A 24,274-nucleotide genomic window follows, 5' to 3' on the forward strand; every position below is an offset into this window, starting at 1 on the left:
GACTACAGAAGAACGGTGAAGATTAGATGGGAACATTGCATAACTAGTGAGGAGTTTCTGAAAAGAGTAGTGGAGGAAAGAAATCAGTGGTTCACTTGGTAAAAGGAAGGGCTAGGGTGACAGAACACATTCTCACACATTAAAGGGATCGCGAATTTAGTATTGGAAGGATGTGTCGGGTTAAAAATTGTAGACGGAGACAAGAGGTGCAGAAGGATGTAGATTACAGTAGTCATTAGGAGATGAAGAGAGTTTCACACGATAGAGAAGCATGAACAGACTACAGAAGAATGGTGAAGATTAGATGGGAACTTTGCATAACTAGTGAGGAGTTTCTGAACAGAGTAGTGGAGGAAAGAAATCAGTGGTTCACTTGGTAAAAGGAAGGGCTAGGGTGACAGAACACATTCTCACACATTAAAGGGATCGCGAATTTAGTATTGGAAGGATGTGTCGGGTTAAAAATTGTAGACGGAGACAAGAGATGCAGAAGGATGTAGGTTACAGTAGTCATTAGGAGATGAAGAGAGTTTCACACGATAGACAAGCATGAACAGATGCATCAAACCAGACTCTAACAACAATAATATGGAAAGATGAGCTAACAGTACGCCATAATCACTCATTTTCATACGTGAATTTTGTGAAACAGTATTACTCACCTTGTTATAGTTCCTTGAGTCATGTGCATTTTTTGTGCCCCCAATATTTTGAAACAAGCAGTCTTCGATGCGAGTCGGACTGTTATGGATGATGGTTAAATCTTTCACGGTTCCAGAATTTACCTTCGTCTCCAGTGTTCCACGTATTCAATGTCTCGCTGCTTTGCTCTGAGTTGACAAAAGTCATGAGATAGCGATACGCACACATACAGATGGCAGTAGTATGTCGTACACAAGGTATAAAAGGACAGCGCATTGGCGGAGTTATCAGTTGTACTTTCGTGACTCATATGAAAAGTTTTCCGACGTGACTATGGCCGCGCGATGGGAATTAACAGACTCTGAACGCGGAATGATAGTTGGAACTAGACGCGTGGAACATTTCGGATATCGTTAGGGGATTTGATAACCCGAGATTCACAGTGTCAAGGCAGTGCCGAAGATACAAAATTATGGCATTACCTCTAACCACGGACAACGCAATAGCGGAGGTCCTTCACTTACCGACCGAGAGCTGCGGCGTTTGTGTAGAGTTGTCAGTGCCAATAAATAAGTAAACACTACATGAAGTAACCGCAGAAACCGACGTGGGACGTAGGCAGAACGTATCCGCTAGGACAGTGCCGCGAAATTCGGTGTTAATGGGTTATGTCAGCAACCGACTGACGGGGGTGCCTTTGCTAGCAGCACCACACTGCCAGCAGCGCCTCACCTAGGCTCGTGACCATATCGGTGTCATCCTAGACGATCGAAAAACTGTGACTTGGTCAGATGAGTCCAGGTTTCAGTGGTAAACGTTGACGGTAGGGTTGGAGTGTGGTGCAGACCCCACGATGCCATGGACGCAAGTCATCAACAAGGCGCTGTCCAAGCTGGTGGCAGCTCCATAATGGTGTGGGCTGTGTTTTCATAGAATAAACTGGGTCCTCTGGTCCAACGGAAAGAATTATTGACTGAACATGATTACATTCGGCTCGTAGAGACCATTTCCAGCCATTCGTGGATTGATGTTCCCAAAAAACTATGGAATTTTTGTGGATGACAGTGCACCTATCAGTGGACCACAATTGTTCGCGAATGGTTTGAAGAAGATTGTGGACAATCCGAGTAAGAGATTTGGCCATCCAGAATCGCCCGACATAAATACCATCGAACAATCATGGGACATAGTCGAGTGTACAGTCCGTGCACAAAATCCCGCACCGGCAATACTTCCACCATTATGGTCGGCTGTAGAGGCAGTATGGCTCAATATTCCTGCAGAAGACTTCTGGCGACTTGTTGCGTCCATACCACGTCGAGCTGCTGCACTATGCCAGACAAAAGGAGGTCAGAAGGATGTAGGGAGGTATCACATGACTATTGTTGCCTCAGAGTACATGTCAGATTTCACATTCTTTTTCAATCCTGCTTTCCTTAATTTCAGTTATTCTGTACTTCCGCTGCTTTCCTTCTATTGTCTGGGAGTACTTGCAATGGTATTCACTTGCAGGGGTCTACCAGTTACGACATGCCGCGTTGTTCCTGAGGCCAGAGACCAGCCCAGAGGCGCTGGGCGGCGTTGAACAACACCTCCCTGATGCCCAAGGGTTGCTTGACCACGTCCTCCGGGCAACGGTCGAGGCGAAAGCTGCCGGTGACCTCGCCGCGTCTCCCGGCGTATTAAACGAGGAGTCAGCAGCGGATATTCCACACGGGCTCGTTTCCGGACCAAGAAGACATTCCTCAACTGTGTTTTTTAGTGACTCTGCTCGAGAAAGAAGACTTCCAATTGGACACATTCTTTCGAGACTCATATTCCCCAAGCTTCACTTCAGTGGCTCCACTGACCGTGTGCAAAGTTGTGACGGCGGGAGTTGTTTATCAAATCTGTGCTGGAAATTTCTGAACGGACTTAAGTATTTGTATGATACGTTCTACAGAGCCAAAGTACAGTTTCAGAACTTTATCGACATCTATCACGATACCTACCAGCACCTTGCACTACCTTGGCTGGCTCAGAAACTGAAGGAGGCTGCCCAGTGTGAGGATGCTGTCGGAGACTCACCGCCTACTAGTGATGGCGCTGGTTACTTTCTGCCATCGGTGGAACATTTTTACGCTGATCCTAGGACATATACGACCCTTCCACTAACTGATAACATCGCAACGGATAAATGGAATACGAAAAATTTGTATAAATGGCAAGATGCATACAGAAGTTACAACAGTGTGTTTCATCAACAACGTGACGATTTTTTTCCAAATGATTTCATCGGACTGAAGGAAGTGAAGAGATCGATTCGCAAGGTACGACAGACTCCTGAAGAGCCTGTGGGAGTATCAAAGTTAGATCGTACCGCACAAAAAACTGAGCTAACATACAATGAGGTATTTAAACAGGTTGCTCAATATGTTTTTCCATTGTTAGCTCGGATTTCGGTGACTGTAAATTTCTTGGACGAATTGGTAGATGGTCTGGAGGAGGCTACCTCGCTTCCTATTCGTGACTCACTGAGGCAGTTGTACCGGGATTTGGACTCTTCAGCATTTGGTCCCCTCCTAAAACTCGGCAGATCGAGTTATGAGGTCCTCAGAACTGTGCTGCCAGCAGATTTGTTGCATTCAACCCGGTTTAGTTCACAACTTGCTGAAAGCGCGGACACGGTTACAGATGGTAACTTAAATACCATTATGGAAGAAATATCTACGGGGACCGACGCGCAGCAGCCAAATATGCTTTTCGAACTGTGGCCTCACCGTCTGAAGAGATCTGTCATATTAGGCAAGGAGAACCCACTGAAACTATTCGTCGGACCAGTGGAGTATATTAAGTACATCCCTGATTGGATAGATACAAGCATCATGAAAGCAAAAAGCGTCGATCCTAGTGGTGCGCTAGATTCTATTTTGAAACAGGCACAACAAATAGTAAAAACTATATCACCCCTTAACCTTCCTTCTCATATCGAAACAATTCTGAAGTTCGCAGAAACTGTTCTCGATCGCATAGCACCAAAGGCAATACGAACCGAGGGAGACGCATCTTTAGTGAATGTGGGTAATGGTGCATATCGACCAAAACGACGGGAAGTTAACGTTTTAGAAAAAGGTAAAGAATCAGTGACCGCATTACAAAATAATATCTAGGGAGAGATGAGTCGCTCGTACGAGTTATCAAGCTTATGGCACAACAGGAACATTGTTTAAGAAGCTAACCCTCAATGTCAACTTAATAATCAAGCGTTTAATTTGAAAGATTTTCGTTAACTCACGGACCTGAATACAACTATTCTGGCAGCTTATTATTCAAACTAAATACCTAAAATTACTCATCATACATCACTCGCCCTCGACTGAACACGATTGCACATTTACAATTGTCGTCTGCAGGCATCGTAACAGAATATCTGCCGAAGTGCGGCACTTCAACGATTCGACCACAATGGGCGTCAGAAACGATTCACATCTGGTTACAACCTAAGAACAAAAAATGAATTAAATGTATATGCAAAGAGGAGGAGAGAACTTGACAGTAGTTCTGTACTTTTGGATTTTATAGGCAAAGACGAACAGAAATTCAAAGAGATCTAGGGCGTCGATGCAATACCTCGTTCAGTGGAGGGCTAGTGAAACACAGTTATAAACATTCCAGTCATGAGAAGGTCGTGGCTGATGATGTCCTTACCAGGTGAGTCACTGATGGAGGGGACGATCTCCTGTGGCGTAAGCACTCACTGTTCAGGAAATTTGAATATCTTGACAGAACTGTCATCAGTCAGCACCCACCGCAAACACTGCAGTCAAGACGTCTACGATTCTCTTACTTTTTGAGAAGGAGGCAATTAATTATTCATTCTGACCAGCTCAATTACTTCATCTAGTTAGGAGCAACCTTTGTCTATGGTTATACTACTTTAAAGTGACCAAATCGTCTGTCGAGTTATAATATGATTACGAAAGAAGCCCAACGACACACCAGCTGCAGATTTATCGGTACTGCTAACTCAACAGTACACACGGTAAATGGCCAAGAGAAAAATTTAGCATCTCGTGCAAAAGCGGAACGTCCTGTTATAACAACTCTTAGCATCAGCCAGGAATCTTTTCATAAAAATAACGGAGTATAGTACATTATAAAGTTATGTACGTAAATAAAGTAAAGAAAATAAATCGGAACGAACTATGGGTAGAATGTAGTCTTGGTTTGAGCAGACATCCAAAGACATGGAAATTACCTCATTTACTTCAGTTTGGACAGTTTCCATTCAATGTCGTGTGAACCAGTTAACTGTATAACAAGCTGAACTTCTAGAGAAAATTCCACCAGTTTCCTCGCCAACGCCTCGTCAAAACTTCTTCCACCGAGTGCATGATGTCACCGCCAAACAGCTTCAAAACTTCGCCACTCCTGGAGAAGACACAGATCTGGATGAGACTCCCAACGGGCAGCAGTCGGAAAGGAGCCACGCTTTCTTTCAAGTCTAAAAATGAAAGTGAAAGTGATGGTTGGGTCTTCAGCTCCAGGGCTCCAGGAAATACATGACGAACCGGATGTTCCTGATTGTTATTGATTCTGATGGTGGAGCAGCTGGGGTGGCTATCTGGACTCTGAAGAACTTGTGACAGCAAGTCTTCTTTCAAGCCTTCGGGATTTATTACACTAAATCATTTATGTCTTCAGTGACTGTTTGTGTTATTATTGAAATATCTTTTACTGAAGTAAAATGTCGAAAATTTTTCGCAATGAGTATCAGTTTCGTTCCGTTGAAGAGATCACAGTTGTTGGAAAGCTATTACGGATTTTTCCAAGTGCTGTGATAAAGTCCACTGCCCTTTGTGGCACGTGGGAACTGAACACGATACCTAAAAAGAAGTACTATGATATAATGTTCTCGAATTGAGCGAAAACCATTATCATTGTAATAAAGTGTGACTCTGAACTATGATAAAATGGCGGCAGTCTAGTGGAGAAACACGGGACACCTGCATTACGTAAATGTCGAACTTTCGTAACTTTTAGTTTATTTTAAGAAGTTCCAGGAATTAGTGTATGTTTTGTTGATTTGGCGGTAAATCTAATACATTATTATTTATTTTCTTTTTAATATTGAATTTCGAGACACAGAGAAAATGCCTGTATATTGTATAAAAGGGAAACCTCCAACGCTCCCTTTACGTACTGTTTCCCTTAGCTAGAGTGCTAAACTTTTAACATCATGAACCAGCTTCCACAAGACTGGAACTATTTTCGCCAAACATCACTCTCTGTAGGCTATATTAAAAAATTTATTTAATTAAAATTCTAAATATTATATCATTATCTTATTCTCTGTAAATTTTCTTCCTTACTTCTACTTAAAATTTAGATTGCCATTCAGGGTGGCTTTCAATGTACATCAGTTACTAATGACAACTTTTGAATTAGTGTCTCAAATTAAAAAAAGTCATTCAGTTTGTAATCTTGACCTTTGTTGCATGTCTTCTGTAAGCTGTTTCATTCGTTGTATGTTGAAGGCATAGCGCATAACACGAGATCGACATTTATCCCACATTTACATCAATATGAACAAAGTTGCTCAGTATCTAAAGTCCATGTACGACGATCATAAACAATATCTTCAGTCTCATGGGAACACACATGTGGACTTCGAGCATCAGCTTCCTAAAATTAGTAAATGGCTTTTTATGCGCATTTTATCCAGCGGCAAAAGCTGATTCTATGCAGCCTGCACAATTGTGTACTACAGATCTTGAGTCGGTTAAACCTGTTTATTCATTTTACGAAGGAAAATCTCGAAATCCGCGTATGTATATCCACCAGACCGAAGAGGATAATGCTATTGTATATCATTTCAAGTGACATTCACTCAGAACACCCCTTAAATTTTCTTTATCACAGTGGTGCAGTTTAGAGAAGTATCTGTAACAAAAAGTATCTGTAACGCTTTAACTGGACCCATTGTGTACTGTTTGTGTTGGCTGCCAGATGTGTTTCATTCTATTTCCGATTTAGCTTTATGACAATAAAACATGAGTGAAGTACAGTATCACTAACATCTATTACTAATTGTTTTGCAGGAAAAAAATTTGTCATAAACCGAAAATAAATTTTATTATGCATTACATCTATCTTGACAAATTAATTTGTTATCTTTAGAAACAAATAAACTATAGGTATAAAAAATCTTCGACATTTGCTCTACATTTATGTCAAGCATAAAAAGTATGCTAGAGGACTTGACTTTGAATTGTTCTAGGAGATGTTGGCATGTTCTTCACAAAAGCACAATGGTGTGGTATGCCCCAAACAGTACTTATTGTTTGTGATTATTTTAAACAGTGATTGACAGTTTACAATAACTAAATCACTATGTATCTGTTGTGCTAGCAGCACATACATCAAAAACATAATTGACACAGAAGAAGAATTTCTATGTAATACATTTGAGAAATACGACACATAGTTTCAATACATCAAATGAATGGGGTAATTTTCACACTGTGTGGTGATATGCAATCCAAATATTATCTGTTTTCAAATGCAAGTTGATCATCCAGCAAATTTTCGGAGTTTAGGTCAGAATGGTAATATATTTCAGATTCATCTAAAAGCTAAATTTTGTAGCCCTTATCCACTATATGTAAAATTTCCACGTTAACCATAAAAAATTCTTACCCCTTTAGTATGTTGTTTTAAAAAGATATCAATTTATAATGATCCACATTTTCCTTTCCAATATAGGGTTATTAACGAAACCAACATATCCCTTGATACAACAGAACTTAACACTGTGAATGAAATTAATATAATGTTGAAACTCTACTAGATCAGACTACTGTGACTAAACTGATCGTTGATGTGAGAACTGCCATTTGTATTGCTAAGATGGACGTTTGTGAACAAGCTAAGGTAGGTTGTAAAGTTAATGAGCTTATAATAAAAGAAAGTAGTAACAGCAGTCGTCGAAAGAGAAAGCAAAATAGTTCGCTTTTTACAGTGAAGACCATTGATAGGAAGCTTGAAGAAGAAATACCTCTCATCATAACATCAGATAAAGGCAATTCCTCTGTGATCTCGTATAGAAATGACTATGTAAGTAAAACATTAGAATACTTTTCTGATAACAGGATTCATATTATCAGTAAGGACTCCACACCTAACTTCACTAAAGAGCTTAAAGAGACCTTTGATTGCACTAACTGTTTCTTCCCTCCAAAAGACCATGTTAGATTACTAAGCATGAATCCCTAGACACGAACTTTACATTCGAAAGTTAAGATTCGTAGAAGTAATTTCCCTATTTCGTCCAGTAGTTAATGGAATTAGTAGTCCTGGAAATTTCCTTTCCAAGAATTTACTAGTTCTTCTCAAGAAATACTATACTTATACAATGTCACTCTGTGTGAAAAACAGAGAAGAGATGAATAAATCTTTAAAAAAGTCACATTTCCTCCTTGTCATATATTAACATCTTTTGTTATTACAAATTCCTACAAAAACATTCTTATAGGGGAAACAATCCATATTACTGAAGACAGTTTAAGTAAGTACAAGAAATTTAATTGAACTGAAATTAATCGGTTTATAAGATTTTTGAGAAATGGTATAAAGTTCAACTGTTTTATTTGAATAGTCAGCTAAACAAACAAGATGAAGGAATTGCTATAGGGGACTTTAATAACTTTGAAATAAATAGTTTGAATTCCCTACCCACTTTAGCCTATAGTGTTTTTTTCCTGTAGACGTTATGTAGGTGAAATCATCATTCTATTAAAAGGAGATGTGAAGGGTGTCAAATCACTTAGTGAGTCATTGAACTACTTTCATCCTAAAATGGAATTTATTAATGAAATACAAAATCATCGCACTGAAATGAACTTTCTGGACCTGCAAAAACATTCAGTAAGTGGTAAAATAATTTTGACATTTCCAGGAAACCTTCAACAACTCATAAGGACATTCATGCCTTTTCTAGTCATCCCTTTAAGGACAAATTGGCATTCTTTCATGCTATGATCGACAGTATCTCTGAGGTGCCCCTGATTCCTTCTGATATTGCTACACAGTACAATACATTGACATCCATGCAGCCAAAAATGGATACTAAGCAGACATCATAATAAAAATTATGATAATGAAACCAACAAGAATATAGATTCGTTTACACTTAATAAAAGTCGCCTTAATATTAAGATATACATTATAATCCCACTGATGGCTAACGTTTCATATCGCATAGTGATTTTACACCAAAAATGTGACATCCGTGTGTACTTTATGACCAACATTGCCACCAAGTTGCTCTTTATATACACTGGGAAACGTTGAACTAACAAATTTGTCCAATTGGAAGTGTATAAACACAATACTATATATATCTGAGTTGTTTGTGAGTACTTGCTCAACAAAGTTGGCGAGAATTCATACAACTCATCTCTTGCAGAATATCTCAAAACAGAGAAACACACGCTCCCTTCTCCATCCTCGTTTGACATGGAAATTTGACATATAGTTGTCAAGGGCTGCAATATAAACCTTTCAGAAGTATTAGAAATATATACATATTCTCACCTAATTAGAAAGATTTGTTGAATGATAAACTTTTATTGAAAGGAGACCATATTTTGTTTACATATCATCCTTTATAAAATGCGAAAATTAGGCCATTCCTTTGATATATTAGAACTATGTGTCAAGTTTTTCTAATGTATTACTTACAACTACCTTTCCATACTTTGGCTATATTTTTATGTACGTTCCTTAATGCTATCACAGGAGAAACATTTGTGGGATTTAGTTACTGTAAATTTTCATTCACTGTTTAAAATAATCACATACAATATGTACATTTTTGGACATACCATAGCATTATGCTTCTATGCAGTATATGTTGACGTCTCCTAATCAAATATTAAGTATGTTGCTCTAGTACACTTTTTATACTTCACATAAATGATAGACAAGCTCTAATGATTTATAATATCCCTAATTTGCGGACTTCCGAATATGAAGAATTAATTTGTCAAAAGTAGTAGAATGCAGTAAAAGTTATTTGCAGCTGATGAATTTTCTCCAGTAATAAAGTTACAGGTGCAGAAATGTACTGCCATGAGGAATATATTGTATTAATAATCATACTTCTGAAAACTTGTCAGGACATTTGTTAACCACCCTCCAATTTGAATGAAGTGTTCATCAGAACGAAATACTGTATTTTTTTATGCTGTTACACAATAAAGAAATCCTTACTGCATTTGCTCTACACTTACTTTATTTCGGGAGAAACAACATTTCTTTTAGAATGAAAGTGGTACATAGTTTCTGCATACCGATGTAACAGCTATGTTATCTACCTTTAAAAGCTTGAAACGTGTCATAGTCACATAATATTCCGTAATTGGAAGGACAGTTGTTGAATTAGCCGAAGTGCCTTCATGTCAGACGTCTAGTAGGTATTAGTTCCGTATGCAGTGCATCCGATGCAATTTATTTGTTGTTTTCTTCGTCAGTAATCACGGGACATACCGTGATTCAGCGTGAGTTAATCGCTAATGCCGCTCTACTTGATGCACTTTCAAATGAAGGACATTTACAGAGACTGTGAACTAAATACTACTACACAAAAATTATTTTCCTGCTAATATTTCCTAACCCAGTCTAGGGGTGCAGTTAGATTTAAGCTAGCTGCTGTCATTTGCTAATGTTCACATCTCAATGTGGCGGCTATCAGCCCCAACTGAGCAACTTAAGCAGCATTCAGCTTCAGATATTAGCATCTGTCGATTGGATTCACAGCCTAGGACTTTGCTACTGTTTAAATGTATTACAGGTTAAAATGCTACTTACTTGTGCTTGAAACCCGCTCAAAAAAATAAAACTCTTACCTAGGAGAAAGATGTGTTAGACCTCAGAGACATTTTTATTAGAATTTATGATAACAAGTATATTTCATAATGTAATTTTGTTTTAGAAAGTGGTCCGCCTTGAGGAAAACCCAGTATTTCTCTTTCCTTCTTTTTCTCAAGTCGGACCCGTTCCAACAACTAATTTATTTCGAAGTAAACATGGAATGGAGAGCTTCAACTTCATAATACTTATTTCATAATTTACCTAAATATAAGTTATAGAAATCAAATATCCAATGGTCATAAAATTATAGCAAAATGTTATTATGCTAGTAGTTTCGGTGCGTCATTGCCAACACCTCGGTACAACTCATTGGGAACATCTTTGTACAAATCAACAAAATCGTCACGCTTACGACAGGTACAAATCTGTGATTCAACATGTTTTTGTTTAAAATAAATTTGCAATACTTTGTATAAAGTATAAAAAAAACAAGGTATGAAGTACAATGACGGTAGAGGAAAATGCACAACACAAAAATATAAATTTTTCTAACATAGGCTCCTTCTTTTGGTTCTCATTTGTTATTCTTTTTAGCGGTTCTTGCATCCTTTCACAAGCCAATTCGAAGGTTATAAACCATTCGACTTCTTTCTTAATCAGGCTTTCACTAACAGGTTTTAGGACTTGTCCTTATTAATGTTTCAGGACTCATCTTCTGTCTTCAAGACATTTCGTGACATTATGACCACTGTATGTGATACTGTTTTTATACGACATGACTCAGCGTAATTTTCAATGAATTGTTTGGTAATTACTACAATATAGCACTTTTTATTTTATTTCGTGGTGTTATTAATACTGTAAGTAGGTACATAACTGCTGACAGTGACCTTTGTTGGTTTTTCATTTATATTACATTAGCGTCTTTGTATTTAACATCTCTCTTGTTTTACTTTTTACTAATGCACATGTACTGTTAATTATTTTTAATTAATGACAGTTGATGTTGCGTCATAGATTTGCATTCATTCGTAAGCTTGATGATTTCGTCTATTTGTACAGGGGCCAGTAAAACAATAAAAAAAACATTGATCGAGGAAACGATATATATGTGAGGATAAAACTAAGTACCGACTTGGAACTCCAACCAGAATCTCTGTCACTGACAGTACGTCATCAACTGCCGGAGCGCCCCACGTCTGACAGACTGTCTCAGAATTCCCACTTTCTCTTAATACACTCTACGACTATATTCCAAAGAGAAACATTTCGTATACGTAAAACGTGAATTTTCTTAGACGTAATAAGCCATTTTTGTCGTGAATGCTTCAAGATACCGAAAGGAAGTTTTCGCTGCGTGACAGTATGAAGAGAGGTAGTTTATGTTGTCACACGTTTAATTTTCTTCACTTTTGTAGCAACAGTGGTATTGACTCAGGTACTTATTCCTTATCTCGAACTATTTGTTTAAGGCCTTAGAAACCAGTCGAAACTACGAGTTAAGGGAAATAATCCTTACTTGCGTTAGCGTCGGAAGCTGCTTGTTAGTACACAGCGTGCCGGTTTGCGAGACAGGAACATGCATTGATCATAAGCAGAAGTCCACACAATTCACAAAGAGGCCTAGCCCTCGATTTCCACTCCAACGTTAATGTTGAGCACGCAGCGTTCGACGTGCTCCTGAATGCTGTGAACTGACTCTGCTTGTCGTACACTATGCGTGTCTCAACGTGGTGTACGCGATCCCAGAGCTGCCAGTGGCTGTATTTTGCTCTCAAATTACACAGTGTGTTCTCGAAACAGATGGGCGTAAAATTCCTAGCCGATATCAACCCCTTGTCCATAAGCTAGCCATGTAGTATAAATAAATAAAAAACTTTTGTGTCCATGAACATGGTATCAGGCAAAGACGTAAGTTTTATACATAGTCAGTGCACAAATAATGGGATGCAAATATACAAGTCTTCCACATAAAATAAAAATGATTTAATCATTCTCTTTTATTAGCAAAATCGTAAGGTCAGTCTCATTTGATCACTGTCTCTATTTAGTGGCAGAACTTTAGAGCATGTGAAATAAAAGACTAAACGAGAGAGTGCAAAATATTTTATTGCAGGTATTGCAAAGTCTCTTGTAGATAAAGTCAAATTCACACACACTTCTGAGCGATTATTGGATATGCGTGTCATAAATTAATAAGAACGTCTCAGAAATTATTGAAATACACAAAGGTGAGTGGAAAACATTTGGGCTGCAGTGCGACACGAACCTGTAACTTATCACACATTATCTTGCTACCTGGAGTTTCTGTTACCCTGCGACGAAATTCCGTAACATTCGCATTTTTCTTGTATGTTACCATGTTTTGAAAGATTTCATCAGAGATACGTCCACAATTAGCATTTAATTATAAGAAAACGTTGCACGAAATATGTGATTTTGATGCATCCTCAATGTTCTTTTGCCTTGAAAGAGCATACTTTCATAAGACCCAAGTTCTAAATTCGAGAATTATTTATCCACCATTATGACGTTTCCCGTCATTTTGTCACAAAAAATTGTACTATTAAGCGACGGAATTTTAAAATGATCAGTTTTCTGGTGCTTTGAAAAGCCATATATTAGTAGGACGTAAGCTACAGCGTAAGACGCAGCGAATATGGTCTTCAGCTGAAACCCAGTCTGGCGTCTGCAGACCTACATGTAGATGTGACCCAGGTGGCGTCATTCCACGTCGTTGGTCTACTTTCAGAGACGCGTTCAGAACACCTGCCAAGTTAGATATTGTTCTACATGTTCCGAAACACTCTCTCCGCAACGCGCTGTTTCCACGCTGTGACGTCAGAAACTCGGGACACTCAACGTTCAAATGAACATCCATGGACCGATGGCCACCGGTAACTGTCACTGCGGTGATAGGAGGGTCATTCAACTGCAAGGTGTAACAAAACATAAAATTTAAAATTTGCCAAAAGTTGAGTACAACGGAGCCTTAACTGGATGGACTGAATTTTAAGACAAAGAATGTTAGCTCAGTTAAGTATCGGAAAAATAAGAATAGAAAATGCCCAAATGGAAAGGCCAGGAGATCGGAATCGGTTATTCCCATGAAACGCCGACTATCGGATCTCTCCTGCCGATGCCAGCTGCTCACGCGAGCATTCACCGGGAAGAGAAAGTGGGCAATGCGGCCAAGTTCTACGAGGGACATGTGGTAATGCAGGATAGCTGAGGACATGCTCTTTTTAACTTACTTTGGACTGACTTTCGGAGAGCTGATAATGTTGCACTATACTAGATTACAGAAATAGTCGTTCTCGATTCCAAAGTTAACCTACAAAGGCCTTCGTCAGTTTCTCTTTGCCATGTCACAGAAACCAAACACTGATTGTTGAAGAAAAGTGCGGTTAAAACGGCCTCTCACCTGTAACGACAATAGAGAAATATGAATATATTTCATGCGAATATAATGTTTATAACTTTTGACTCACTTTATGTTGAATCTTAATAATCTTCTTCTGTCGTTCCATTTAATAGTGGAAATCAATTTTTCTTCGATGTCTCGTTCTGAACAAAAGAGGAAAGCGTTCAGGCTGTGGTAGATATATGCTTCTGTTACCTCCTAACCAAAGATTACTTATACACGATGCCTGCTTCTAATTAAATATTAAAACGATGTCTCATTAATAACGTGGAACATACGGAGAACAGCAAACGAGTAATAACTAAATGTGTATAGTATTTACGGTTGAAGCAGACAAAATAATGTTGTGTCTCTGTAGGGAACTGATTTTGTGTGACAGTGAGGAAGATCTGACTTCTGTCACCGGGTCTGCTGGTTTTACGTTTCCTGTATACCGGCCATATACCTTAGACAGTAACAACTACTGTTGTCAGTCAAGTCTTTAGTCTTAAGACAGTTTTGCTGTTGTACGCCAGGCTAGTTGTTAATTGTGATGATCGCTGAGAAAATTTTTGTCTGCAGGAAAATATTAAAATCTTTACATTTAAAGATACTAAAAATATAGTTGTGCCATTGGATGCGCCTCATTTTTCTGAGTTAACGGACGTATTCAGATTTGATTTATTATATGACTGTGATTTATACTGGAATTTGTAAATACTGTAAGAAACCATCTTTCAGCTTGTCTTACCTGTGCACTGCCTGTCCTCTCAAGTGTCTGACCGTCACTCACATTTCCCCTATTTGAATTTACCAACCCCCTGTCTAGCTCTTGCACCAGCACTTGGACTCCACAGCAACAGTCGTTGCGGCTGAGCCAGCTGCTGCGCGCCCCGAGCCCCGGACTAACCAGCGCTCAGCCGCAAAAAACCAACTCACCTCACACTAACTCTCCGTGATCGACCAAGCCGCTTACATACCAGTTATGTTACTGAATCAAGTACTCGTACTTATTTCTGAACAGTCGGATAACAGAAGAAAGAAAGACAGCAAATGAGACATTAATGGGGTCATGATTTCTGACGAAAATATGAAAATGAAAAAAATAAACAAAATTTACAAGCAATCAAATCGTCCAGGTCTTTGTAAAGTAATTTGTCCAAATATCTGAAATAAAATAGATTAGAGAACGTGTGATGTACCTTTGATTGATACTTGAAGTTATGTGCAATAAAAGAAGTGAATATTAATTAGTGGAAGATTTAGATTATTCTGCTCTGTGCACAGGTACAAACAGTAGATCTGCTTCTTTGCTGAAGAATAGGGAGAATACCTAATCTGCTTCTACTTCTCATATTTATGCAAGTAGTTTCAGAAACTTTCTGACAGATTATTTCATTTACTTTATTTTTCTTTTTTGTTTTATGTATGCTGAAACATAAATTTCTATTTTCCTAGTTCTATTCAGTGCCTCCTTATCAGTTATTTGATTTACCCATCTGGTCTTGAACATTCTTCCACAGAAGCGATGCAATGTGTGGTGTCACCGCTAGACACCACACATGCTAGGTGGTAGCCTTTCAATCGGCCGCGGTCCGTTAGTAAACGTCTGACCCACGTGTCACCACTGTCAGTGATTGCAGACCGAGCGCCGCCACACGGCAGGTCTAGAGAGACTTACTAGCACTCGCCCCAGTTGTACAGCCGACTTTGCCAGCGATGCTACACTGACAAATACGCTCTCATTTGCCGAGACGATAGTTAGCATAGCCTTCAGCTACGTCATTTGCTACGACCTAGCAAGGCGCCATTACCAGTTTATATTGAGATTATTATTGATGTATCAACAAGAGCGATGTTCTCCAATTATGGATTAAAGTTAAGTATTACATCAACTATGTACTTTATTTGCTACTATTAATTCCCTTAACTGTTCCAGACCTAACGCCAGTCTGCGTGAGCTAAACGCGTGTATTTCGGCCTCCTCTAGCAACACGGTGTTGGCTCTTATGCCAACACTACACAATGCACTAAACTTTGTATATGCCTATGACTGCTGCTCATTTATATACTCATATATCTTCACCTGTAATCAATTACTGAAAATAATGTAACTGCACGGATAAAGAAAATATGCTCACCAAGCTGTAGCGGGAGAAAACATGTATGAATGTCATTGAAATGTGCAAGCTTTCAGAGCCAGAAGCTTCCTCTACTGGATGAAGGGTTGAAGGGAAAGGGGGAAATAAGTAACGGGGATGAATGTAAAGGACTACCAGGTTTAGGAAAGAGATTGAGTCACAGAGAATTTGATTTGAACCGTGCATTAGTTGAGACATACCTCCTGTGATGACAAGGAAAGATTGATTGTTGGAAATTACAGTACCCGAGATTAGATAACGGTGGAACTGAAAGGTGGAAGCCAGGAAAATATGCAACACAGAGGTTACCGAAGAAACACTGTGCGAGAGTTAATTAGGGTTGAAATTCAGTGCATTACTCGTGGTGCACCGTTGATGGAAGTGGAGGCAAGGAAAAGACAGCTCAGAAAATAAACGTTATAGATTACTGACAGGGTGGGAAGAAAAATAATTGTTACTAATAGTAATTGCTACCACCAAATACATTAACGGAATTTTAGGCGTGGTGGACGTCAAGAACCAGGCACATGTTGTAACACAAGTTTGTACCTGCTGAGTTCTGATTGGTGTAATGAGCGAGAACCCTGATGACATTTGTAGTGAAACAACCGCAAGGGTAACGAATGTCACCTTGTAGAGCACGCTCTGCACCAGGATATTCTGTTTTGCCAGTGTACACCCACTGACTGTGGCCAATCACTGCTGTACGTCATAACTTGGTTGTTGTCATATCAATGTAGAAGGCCGAGCAATGTGTACGTAACGGCTGGCACTCTACCATAGATTTTGACAGTTATGGGGCTGGCATGGGTGGTGGTAGGAGTGCATAGGGCAAATATTTCAGTGAGGACAGTCACAGAGGTAGGAGCCATATGGTTGGGAAGTGCGTGCAGACGGAGCATGGGGTTCGACCAGGATAGTGCAAAGTTTTGGGGAGGAAGGGGTGGTGGGAGCGAGGGAAAGCTATTCTCGGTGTGATGGGCGTAATTTGAGACAGAATGGACCTCATTTCTGGGCCGGATTTAAAAAAGTCATTGCCTTGCGCAAGTAGCTGATTAATAGATTCAAAACCAGGATAGTACTGAATGAAGAGATGTTTATTCCCAAGTTGCTTTCAGAGTGATCAGTAGTATCAGAGTTGGATATGTTGACATGAGAAATTTGCCTTTGAACTTGGCAGCTGAGGTAACTAAGTCCACGTCGAGGTGAGAATAGTCTAACGTTGTAAACGGTCTGCATCTGAATAAGTATGCTTACCTCGAAAGTCAAGGTTGAAAATTCGGGAATGTTTCGCATGTACTGTTGTTTGTTTGTAGGTTTACTGTGAAAAGAAGCTTGTAGCCGACCGTAAGGATGACCACAGCATCAAGAAAAGTGTTAATAGGAATTGGAGTAGCACCATGCAAAATTTAAAATGGAGGATTTTCTTACAGATTACAAAAATTCAAGCGTGTCAGCTCCACCATGAGTTCATGTGAACAACCTGCTAAAATATTTGGCGTCTTTAACTTGATTCTCTCAATTAAATTTCACATGATCCCATTCCTAATCTTTGCAACCTTGATGTTAACGTCATCCACACCGACGGTCAGCTACACACTTATGTTCACATCAAAATTTCACACAAACAACGTAACTTACATTCTGACAGTGGCCGTCTTTTCCATGTCAGACTTTCCCACCGATACAGCCTTGGCATTCGAGGCAGTAGTATTTGTTCCTGCCTTCTACATTGGCGTTACTACCACCAAGTTATCAGGATGAATGGGGATGGAAACTGGATGTATACTGGCATCGCAAAATTTCCTGTTGCTGAGCATGTTCTGTAACACGACAGTTGCACATTGGTGCCTATTTCACTACACATGCCAATCTGGATTCTCGTTCCTGACGCCAGTTTCTGAGAACTCCGCAGGTACGAACTGTAACAGAATGCGCTTGGTTCTCGCCATCCACTGGACTAAATTTACATTAATTTCTATAGCATCAGCATTTCTTTTCAGTATCTTTCCCTTTCCATCACTTCCTTTTAATTTACTACATCTTTTATTTTATGATCTGTCTATTAGATTCCTCCCTCTCTCCCCCTTCACCTGTGTACCACGTGTAATTTACTTATAAACTGTTGCACGATGTTCTTTCACTAATCACTTCCTTGCGTATTATCCTATCTTCCACCTGAGATCTGTCTGGTTAATCAATCTCAGGCGATGCAGTCCCCAACAAGTAGTCTTTCGTTTTCATCCTGTGCTATAATTCGCCACTAACTTGTGTTTCTGGGTGGTTTCCCGTAGCTCTTCCCACTTTCTGAACCTAGCCTGTTCCTTTCTTCATCCTTTTTCTGTTCTCTTGAAGTCTCCTGCTAAAAGAAGCTGCCACTGTTTTCGAAATATTGCGCATTTCCGTAACTCCTATGTACCCTATACGCTTGCCGACACTTGGTGAGCAGATTTTTTATGTGTCTAGTTATATCACGTCTGTAATCCGTTAGCTTGTATTTCGAACATATGTCGAATAATAAAATATTAACAGGGTTATTGTCAAATGTAACCGCTAAATTTGACATAATTTACGAAACGTGTAATCCACGAACAGTATGGAAACAGCAGCTATCCAAAGGTTAACAATCTACGGCCGAAATGGTTCGTAGTCTACTTTCATTTGTAATATGCATCTCGAACTGAAGCGGAAATCTAGATATTTCAGCTCTACCAATACTTATAAATGGTTTGCAGACTTTACCCTCAGCCTCCTATTCCACTTACCAATCCTCGATAAACCTCTCTTACCCTCATCGGCATTATCAACGTTCTCGTAATCATCGTTTTCGACATTATCGTCACAGTAATAAACACTACACATCGGGTGAATAGAGTCTAATTGCAGTATTAAGGTAACTATAAATGATAGACATATACGAAAGGCTCCGTGCCATTAGACTTTTATGACCTCGTTCGTGCCACATGTTCTGTTGTTCCAGGAAATCCAGCTTGAGAGCCAATGTAACATGGTGGTTATCAGAGCGATATTCTTGGGTAAATGCTTCATGGACTTCTTGTCGCATCATAATTGTACGGAAGTCCTGCTCTTCGACAGCTCCTGTCGTCATTATGGTTAGGAGATATCTGCTGGTTTCGAGATACTTTATTTAGTAAGTCTAAATATGTCATAGTAATGTTATGAGGACAAGAAACTTCCAAATGCTGTCAATGATTATCACGTTGTCTGTAATGGGAGAACCTTTGTATCGAAGCTGGTCGCGCACTCAGCTTTTATTCCTCTGTTACCATTCAGTATAACCGAGGCTCACGGAGACCGGTTTTAACGTCTGTTGTACGGACATATGAGTGGTGCTTGACGCGTTGTGGCAGTCGCGGAAGATATCGCCGGTACTGCAGAAACCGCACACGCTCTGACAGGCACTATTTGTACCTAACTTTCAAAATCTAGACTGATCATTGTACAATGGAAAAGAACATACAAAACTAGACTGTGGATTTCTCTCAGTACGATTTACTTTAATAAATATGAAACAGTTCATCAGAGAGCATTGCAGTTTAATTAGGAACCAGTTTAAATAAACTGTTGAGCCAAAACATTATGAGCAACTCCTTAATAGCTTGAAACGAAATGCATCACTGATTCTGCGAACCAGGGATCCGACCGTTTGCTGGTAGCTTTGAGGAGGTGCGCAGAACTAAAACCGTACGCACAGGCCATATAATTCGCGCAAATAACGGGTCGCTGTTTTGAGAACGCGATGATAGCGCCCGATAGCTGACGAAACGGGTTCCATAGGCTTTACTTAAGGCGAATTTGGTCGCCAATAAATCTACGTGAGTTCAGTATAATGATCCTCACACCACTGTAGCACAATTCTGGCTCCGAGACACAGATAGTTATACCACTGAAACATGACATCGGGGAAGACATCAAGTATGAATGGATGCAGGTGGTTCGCAGCCGTTAGCGTGTCATCGGTTACTAACACAGGTCCCAAGCAAGCGCAGGAGAATATCTGCAACAGCTTAATATTGCTCCCACCAGTCCACTTCCGTGGCGTGACGCACGTTTCAAGCGTTTGTAGCGAATACCATTGAACTAGTGCAGGAAAAATGTGTTTCATCCAAAGAGCCGAAGCTTTTCCATTGATCAGCGGTCGAATCATGGTTCCGTTTCCACTTCAGTTGTAACTGACGATGTCGTTGGGTCAATATGTGAATATGTAGGGGTGATTTGCTGCAGAGCTCCAAGTGCGACAATGTACGATGAATGGTTTGCTCTGCAACACTTGTGCGTGGTTTCCAGCATTGTACTGTTTCGGCAGAGTTGCCACAGATCGCCATCTATCCCACTTCCATAGCAGACAGGCCTCCGAAACCGATGTTCTGTGAAGAGTCGCGGACGTGCTACCATATAGCGTCTAGTAAAAATTTCACCGACCCTCTACCTCTTTCGGCAGATACTCATGACAGTAACATGTGATCATTCTACCAGCTTCACCATTTTTGAGATACTCACTCACAGGCTCTGCATAATAATAATTTGCTCTTTGTGAAAGTCACTTACCTCAATAAAATTTCCGATTAGCAATCCATATCTTCGATAGGGTGATTCCTCATGCGCGTGTGCTCTACTTACATACCTTCGTTGCCCTGTCATGTGCCTGCAACGAGACCAGGCGGCATCCAAAATTGTGGTGGGGAGTGCTGATTTCTTGGCTTATCATTATACATAAATACAAAAATGGTCGAATGAATGTGTGTATGTGTAAGTTCAACATTTCAACTTCTGGATTGATTTCAGTCAAACTGTACACTGACTACTTACGATGTGGGAAGAGCAACATTGGAAGTAAGTTCCACCTAGATCCTATAGGGTTAAGGATGAGATGAAAATTGTTGGCAACCCCAAACATGGTAAGTATGTTACTTAGGGGCAATGTTCCTGGGATATATGCGTTGATGAGAAAAGCTGGAAGCAGAGAGAAAGGAGGAGAAGATGGATGATGGAAGGGGGACGTGAAATGGACAGAGGAAGGGGTGAGGCTGTAATGGATAGATTGAGGTGGGAGTAGGAGATGTTCAGAGAGAGAGTTTCAAGAGGAACGGGAGAGACAGACAAGGGTGAAGAAGTGCTAGAGAAATCGAGGTGAAATGATGAGATGGAGCGAAACAGAGGGAGTAGAAGGAGTGAGAGAAGGGAGGCGGAGATGGGCAGAGGACGTTGAATGGGAAGGATAGAGAGGGGGGAATAGATGGTGGTCAGAGAGAGAGAGAGGAGGAGTACATTATCAGAGAGATGGCGATGAGCTGGAAGTTAGGAATCAAGAGGGAGGTGGGTAGGTGCACTGGGAAGGTATAAAAGTAAATGGGGGCTGTAGTGTAAGGAAATAGTGATGGAAATGGACGAGATGACTAGAGAAAGGGCAGGAGGATATGGACAAAGACAATGCAACGACAAGCTGGTGTAGGACAAGGGTGTAGTATAGAAGGCGTGGGAGGGGAGGCACGAGGAAGAGGACAGTAGAGAAACAGATGGACAGTGTGACAAGGAGGAGGAAATGGACAGAGAGAAGTAGGAGGAAGATACGCACAGAGGAGAAGATGGACAGAGAGTGTGAAGGAGGAGGAAGACAGGGAGTGGAGGGAGAAGAAAAATCCATGATATACCTGCCAAAGAAGAAAATGAGATACAAAATTGAGGTCTATGAAGATAGATCTCAATTTACGTACAAGTATTTTAAAATAGGTTTGTGATGCATGCAACAGTTCTTCCCCAAAGGGCAGGCCTACTGAGAAGAAAAGTTTAGTGAAACATTTCTGTTAGCGGATCACTTTACGAAGCAATCGATTTTTAACTGTGTCAGCTCGTAATTAACATTAAATCTTTCAATGATCTCTTCTTTGTCAGGAGTGTAACTGCGGCGACATCAGAACATTTAGAAAGTCGACAGCTACTGTTAGAAGATATTGGTTTAAAAAAAAAGTCTGTAAGCGATCACATTGATCATCATTTTATTTTATTTTGTCTTCTTTTGGAAAGTATATATTTTGGCTAAAACTCTATTAGTTATTTTGGATTCCCTTTCGGCTGTCAGATATTATGCAGGGTAAAAGCGAATTCCTCCGTCAGATGTTCGGAGGTTCCTTAAGAATATAATATGGATTTTTTTTTGATATGGGAGTTGAGTTGCCCCTAATGTCTCGTTACAGAGCAACTTCATGTTGTTTTAATTATTTCCCTAATTTATATTTACGTACAAAACACTGAAAACTTACGCGAAAAAACGGAAATGTCGACGGTATGTGCTAAGTGTGATGTTTGGAAAGGAAACAGCTCCGTCCTCTCAGGCTACTTAGTGTTGACAGCGCTACTTTTCTGGCAGAGGAAGCTAAATTCGACAGTTCTACTAGCGTATATTGGGCTGATTTGCACCTCTAGTGTGAATTCGCTGAATGCAATGGAAGAACAGCACGTCAGCACTATGCTGAGCTGTTCCTGCTGCATGCCGACGATGTTACGAGGGTTGCTTCACTATTCTCCGTTTTGTATTGTACTTTTCCGTCATTGGATCTTATTGTTATGGAGTTATTTTCGCTCGGTAATCATAAATGCATTAAGTCTTTATGAAATAACGTTTACTTCCATTACGTAGTACAATTACATCAACTTTGGTTTCGATTATCATTAAATTATGCACCTCAAGCAGCAGATGCCTTAGATTATTCTTTTACTACCATAATATTTGCAATTGGTGCTTCATAGCTTCATGTCGTGCTTCCAGGTGTAAGTGCACTAGCAAATGTCGGAGCTGGTACTCTTCTAAGGAACAGGAGGAGTCCCAGAAGTGTCGAAGAACACGTGATTATCAACAAGCAGCCACCAAAGCAGCTCACGATCGTCGGCAAGGGAAGCCCAAACACAAACACACATGACAAAGACGAAAAAAGCTACGTTCTTCGTACCGTGGTTGGTAGCGCGTTAGGGTCATCCAACGATCAAAAGGCGGCTCTGAGGAAAGCCATATTAGACATTATCAAAAAGGAGGACGCTGCTCGAGATCAAGGCAGCGCAACTCTGACTCATATGCGCAAGTCGACGCGGGTAAAGAGCAAAAGCGTTATTACTGTCTGATAAGTACTGGATTCCACTACTATGAGGTAAGTGGAACACAAAAATGCAAATATACTGGACTGTTGCAGAGACACCGGATCGGAAACCATCTGAAACACATGTTCTTTTCCAGCAGAAGCTGACTGTGGTTCAAGATTAAACTTAAATATCAGTTGTGGATCCAGCTGCTCCATCCACGCTTCTGAGTCGTTCTTCATACACCAGTGACGCTCGCAGGAGAGCCGCAACCATCCTGCCGGCCAGTATCCTGCTAAACTACGTGACCAGCAGAAGTGTCAGTGCTGGTGTCGATTTCTGCACTCCCCTTAAATCCTATGTAAGATACCACGCGGTGGATGTGATAATCTAAAGTACCGCATAAAACTGCCAGTTTTGCTACTCTCTTTCAGAAACTGTTTGGAAGTAGTAAAGTGCAGGAGCCTATCACTCCATTATCTTTTGTGCTCTGCACCACCTTTACTAGCAGCATAGACTGCTATTTTATGGGACACTCGTATCACGAATCCACTTCCTATATCTCCAAAACACTGCTTACTGAAATATATACTGCGAACTGTTAGCTTTGCACGTAATATTTGATGCCTTGTTCATTCATCTTTCTCTGAGAGATCCGACTTGCGAATCGTACATCTGTTATCCCTTTAATAACACGCTGTGCAATCCAATACTCACCGAGCCGCAAGTAGGTCTCCCCCTGGGTCCCCAACAAGTTCACACCGAGCAGTAATGCACCATTACTTCATGCGAACAACCAGCCACATCAGCCGTCCTATGATATGGTCTACAGCAGCTTCTTCATGGTATCTTTCATTATTACTTCAAGTTAGACCTAGCCCATAGCCTCTCTTATTTCAACACCACCAATTTTGTCAACTCATCTTTTTAATAAACAGCTGAACCAAAACTTATTCAGTCTCGTCTCTTCTGTACTACTGTTTTTAGTTCATCTAGATCCTATTGCCAATTAGTCTCTAGTTTACTTTGGACTTATAGTGTCTCTTATTCTGAAAACTGTATTTGTCTAAATTTTGGACAACGAAATGAATAAAGGAAAATTTAATGATTATGTGTACAACTAAAATTCTTATATGATGTCTAC

The 24,274-nt window shown here is 40.1% G+C and overlaps 1 protein-coding gene across 1 annotated transcript in view; it reads left to right on the top strand.

The window, feature by feature from the left end:
• Positions 1-23,695, top strand: part of LOC124623014 — a 46,776-nt gene extending 23,081 nt beyond the window's left edge. Inside the window, exons 3-4 of the mRNA XM_047148804.1 lie at positions 22,826-23,201; positions 23,291-23,695. Coding sequence (XP_047004760.1) covers positions 22,826-23,175 — 350 coding nt within the window. The 3' untranslated portion in view covers positions 23,176-23,201; positions 23,291-23,695. The remainder of the gene's footprint in view (positions 1-22,825; positions 23,202-23,290) is intronic.
• The last annotated feature ends 579 nt before the right edge of the window (positions 23,696-24,274 follow it).

The sequence above is a fragment of the Schistocerca americana genome, chromosome 7 (genome assembly GCF_021461395.2).
Source record: "Schistocerca americana isolate TAMUIC-IGC-003095 chromosome 7, iqSchAmer2.1, whole genome shotgun sequence".
Classification (NCBI taxonomy): domain Eukaryota; kingdom Metazoa; phylum Arthropoda; class Insecta; order Orthoptera; family Acrididae; genus Schistocerca; species Schistocerca americana.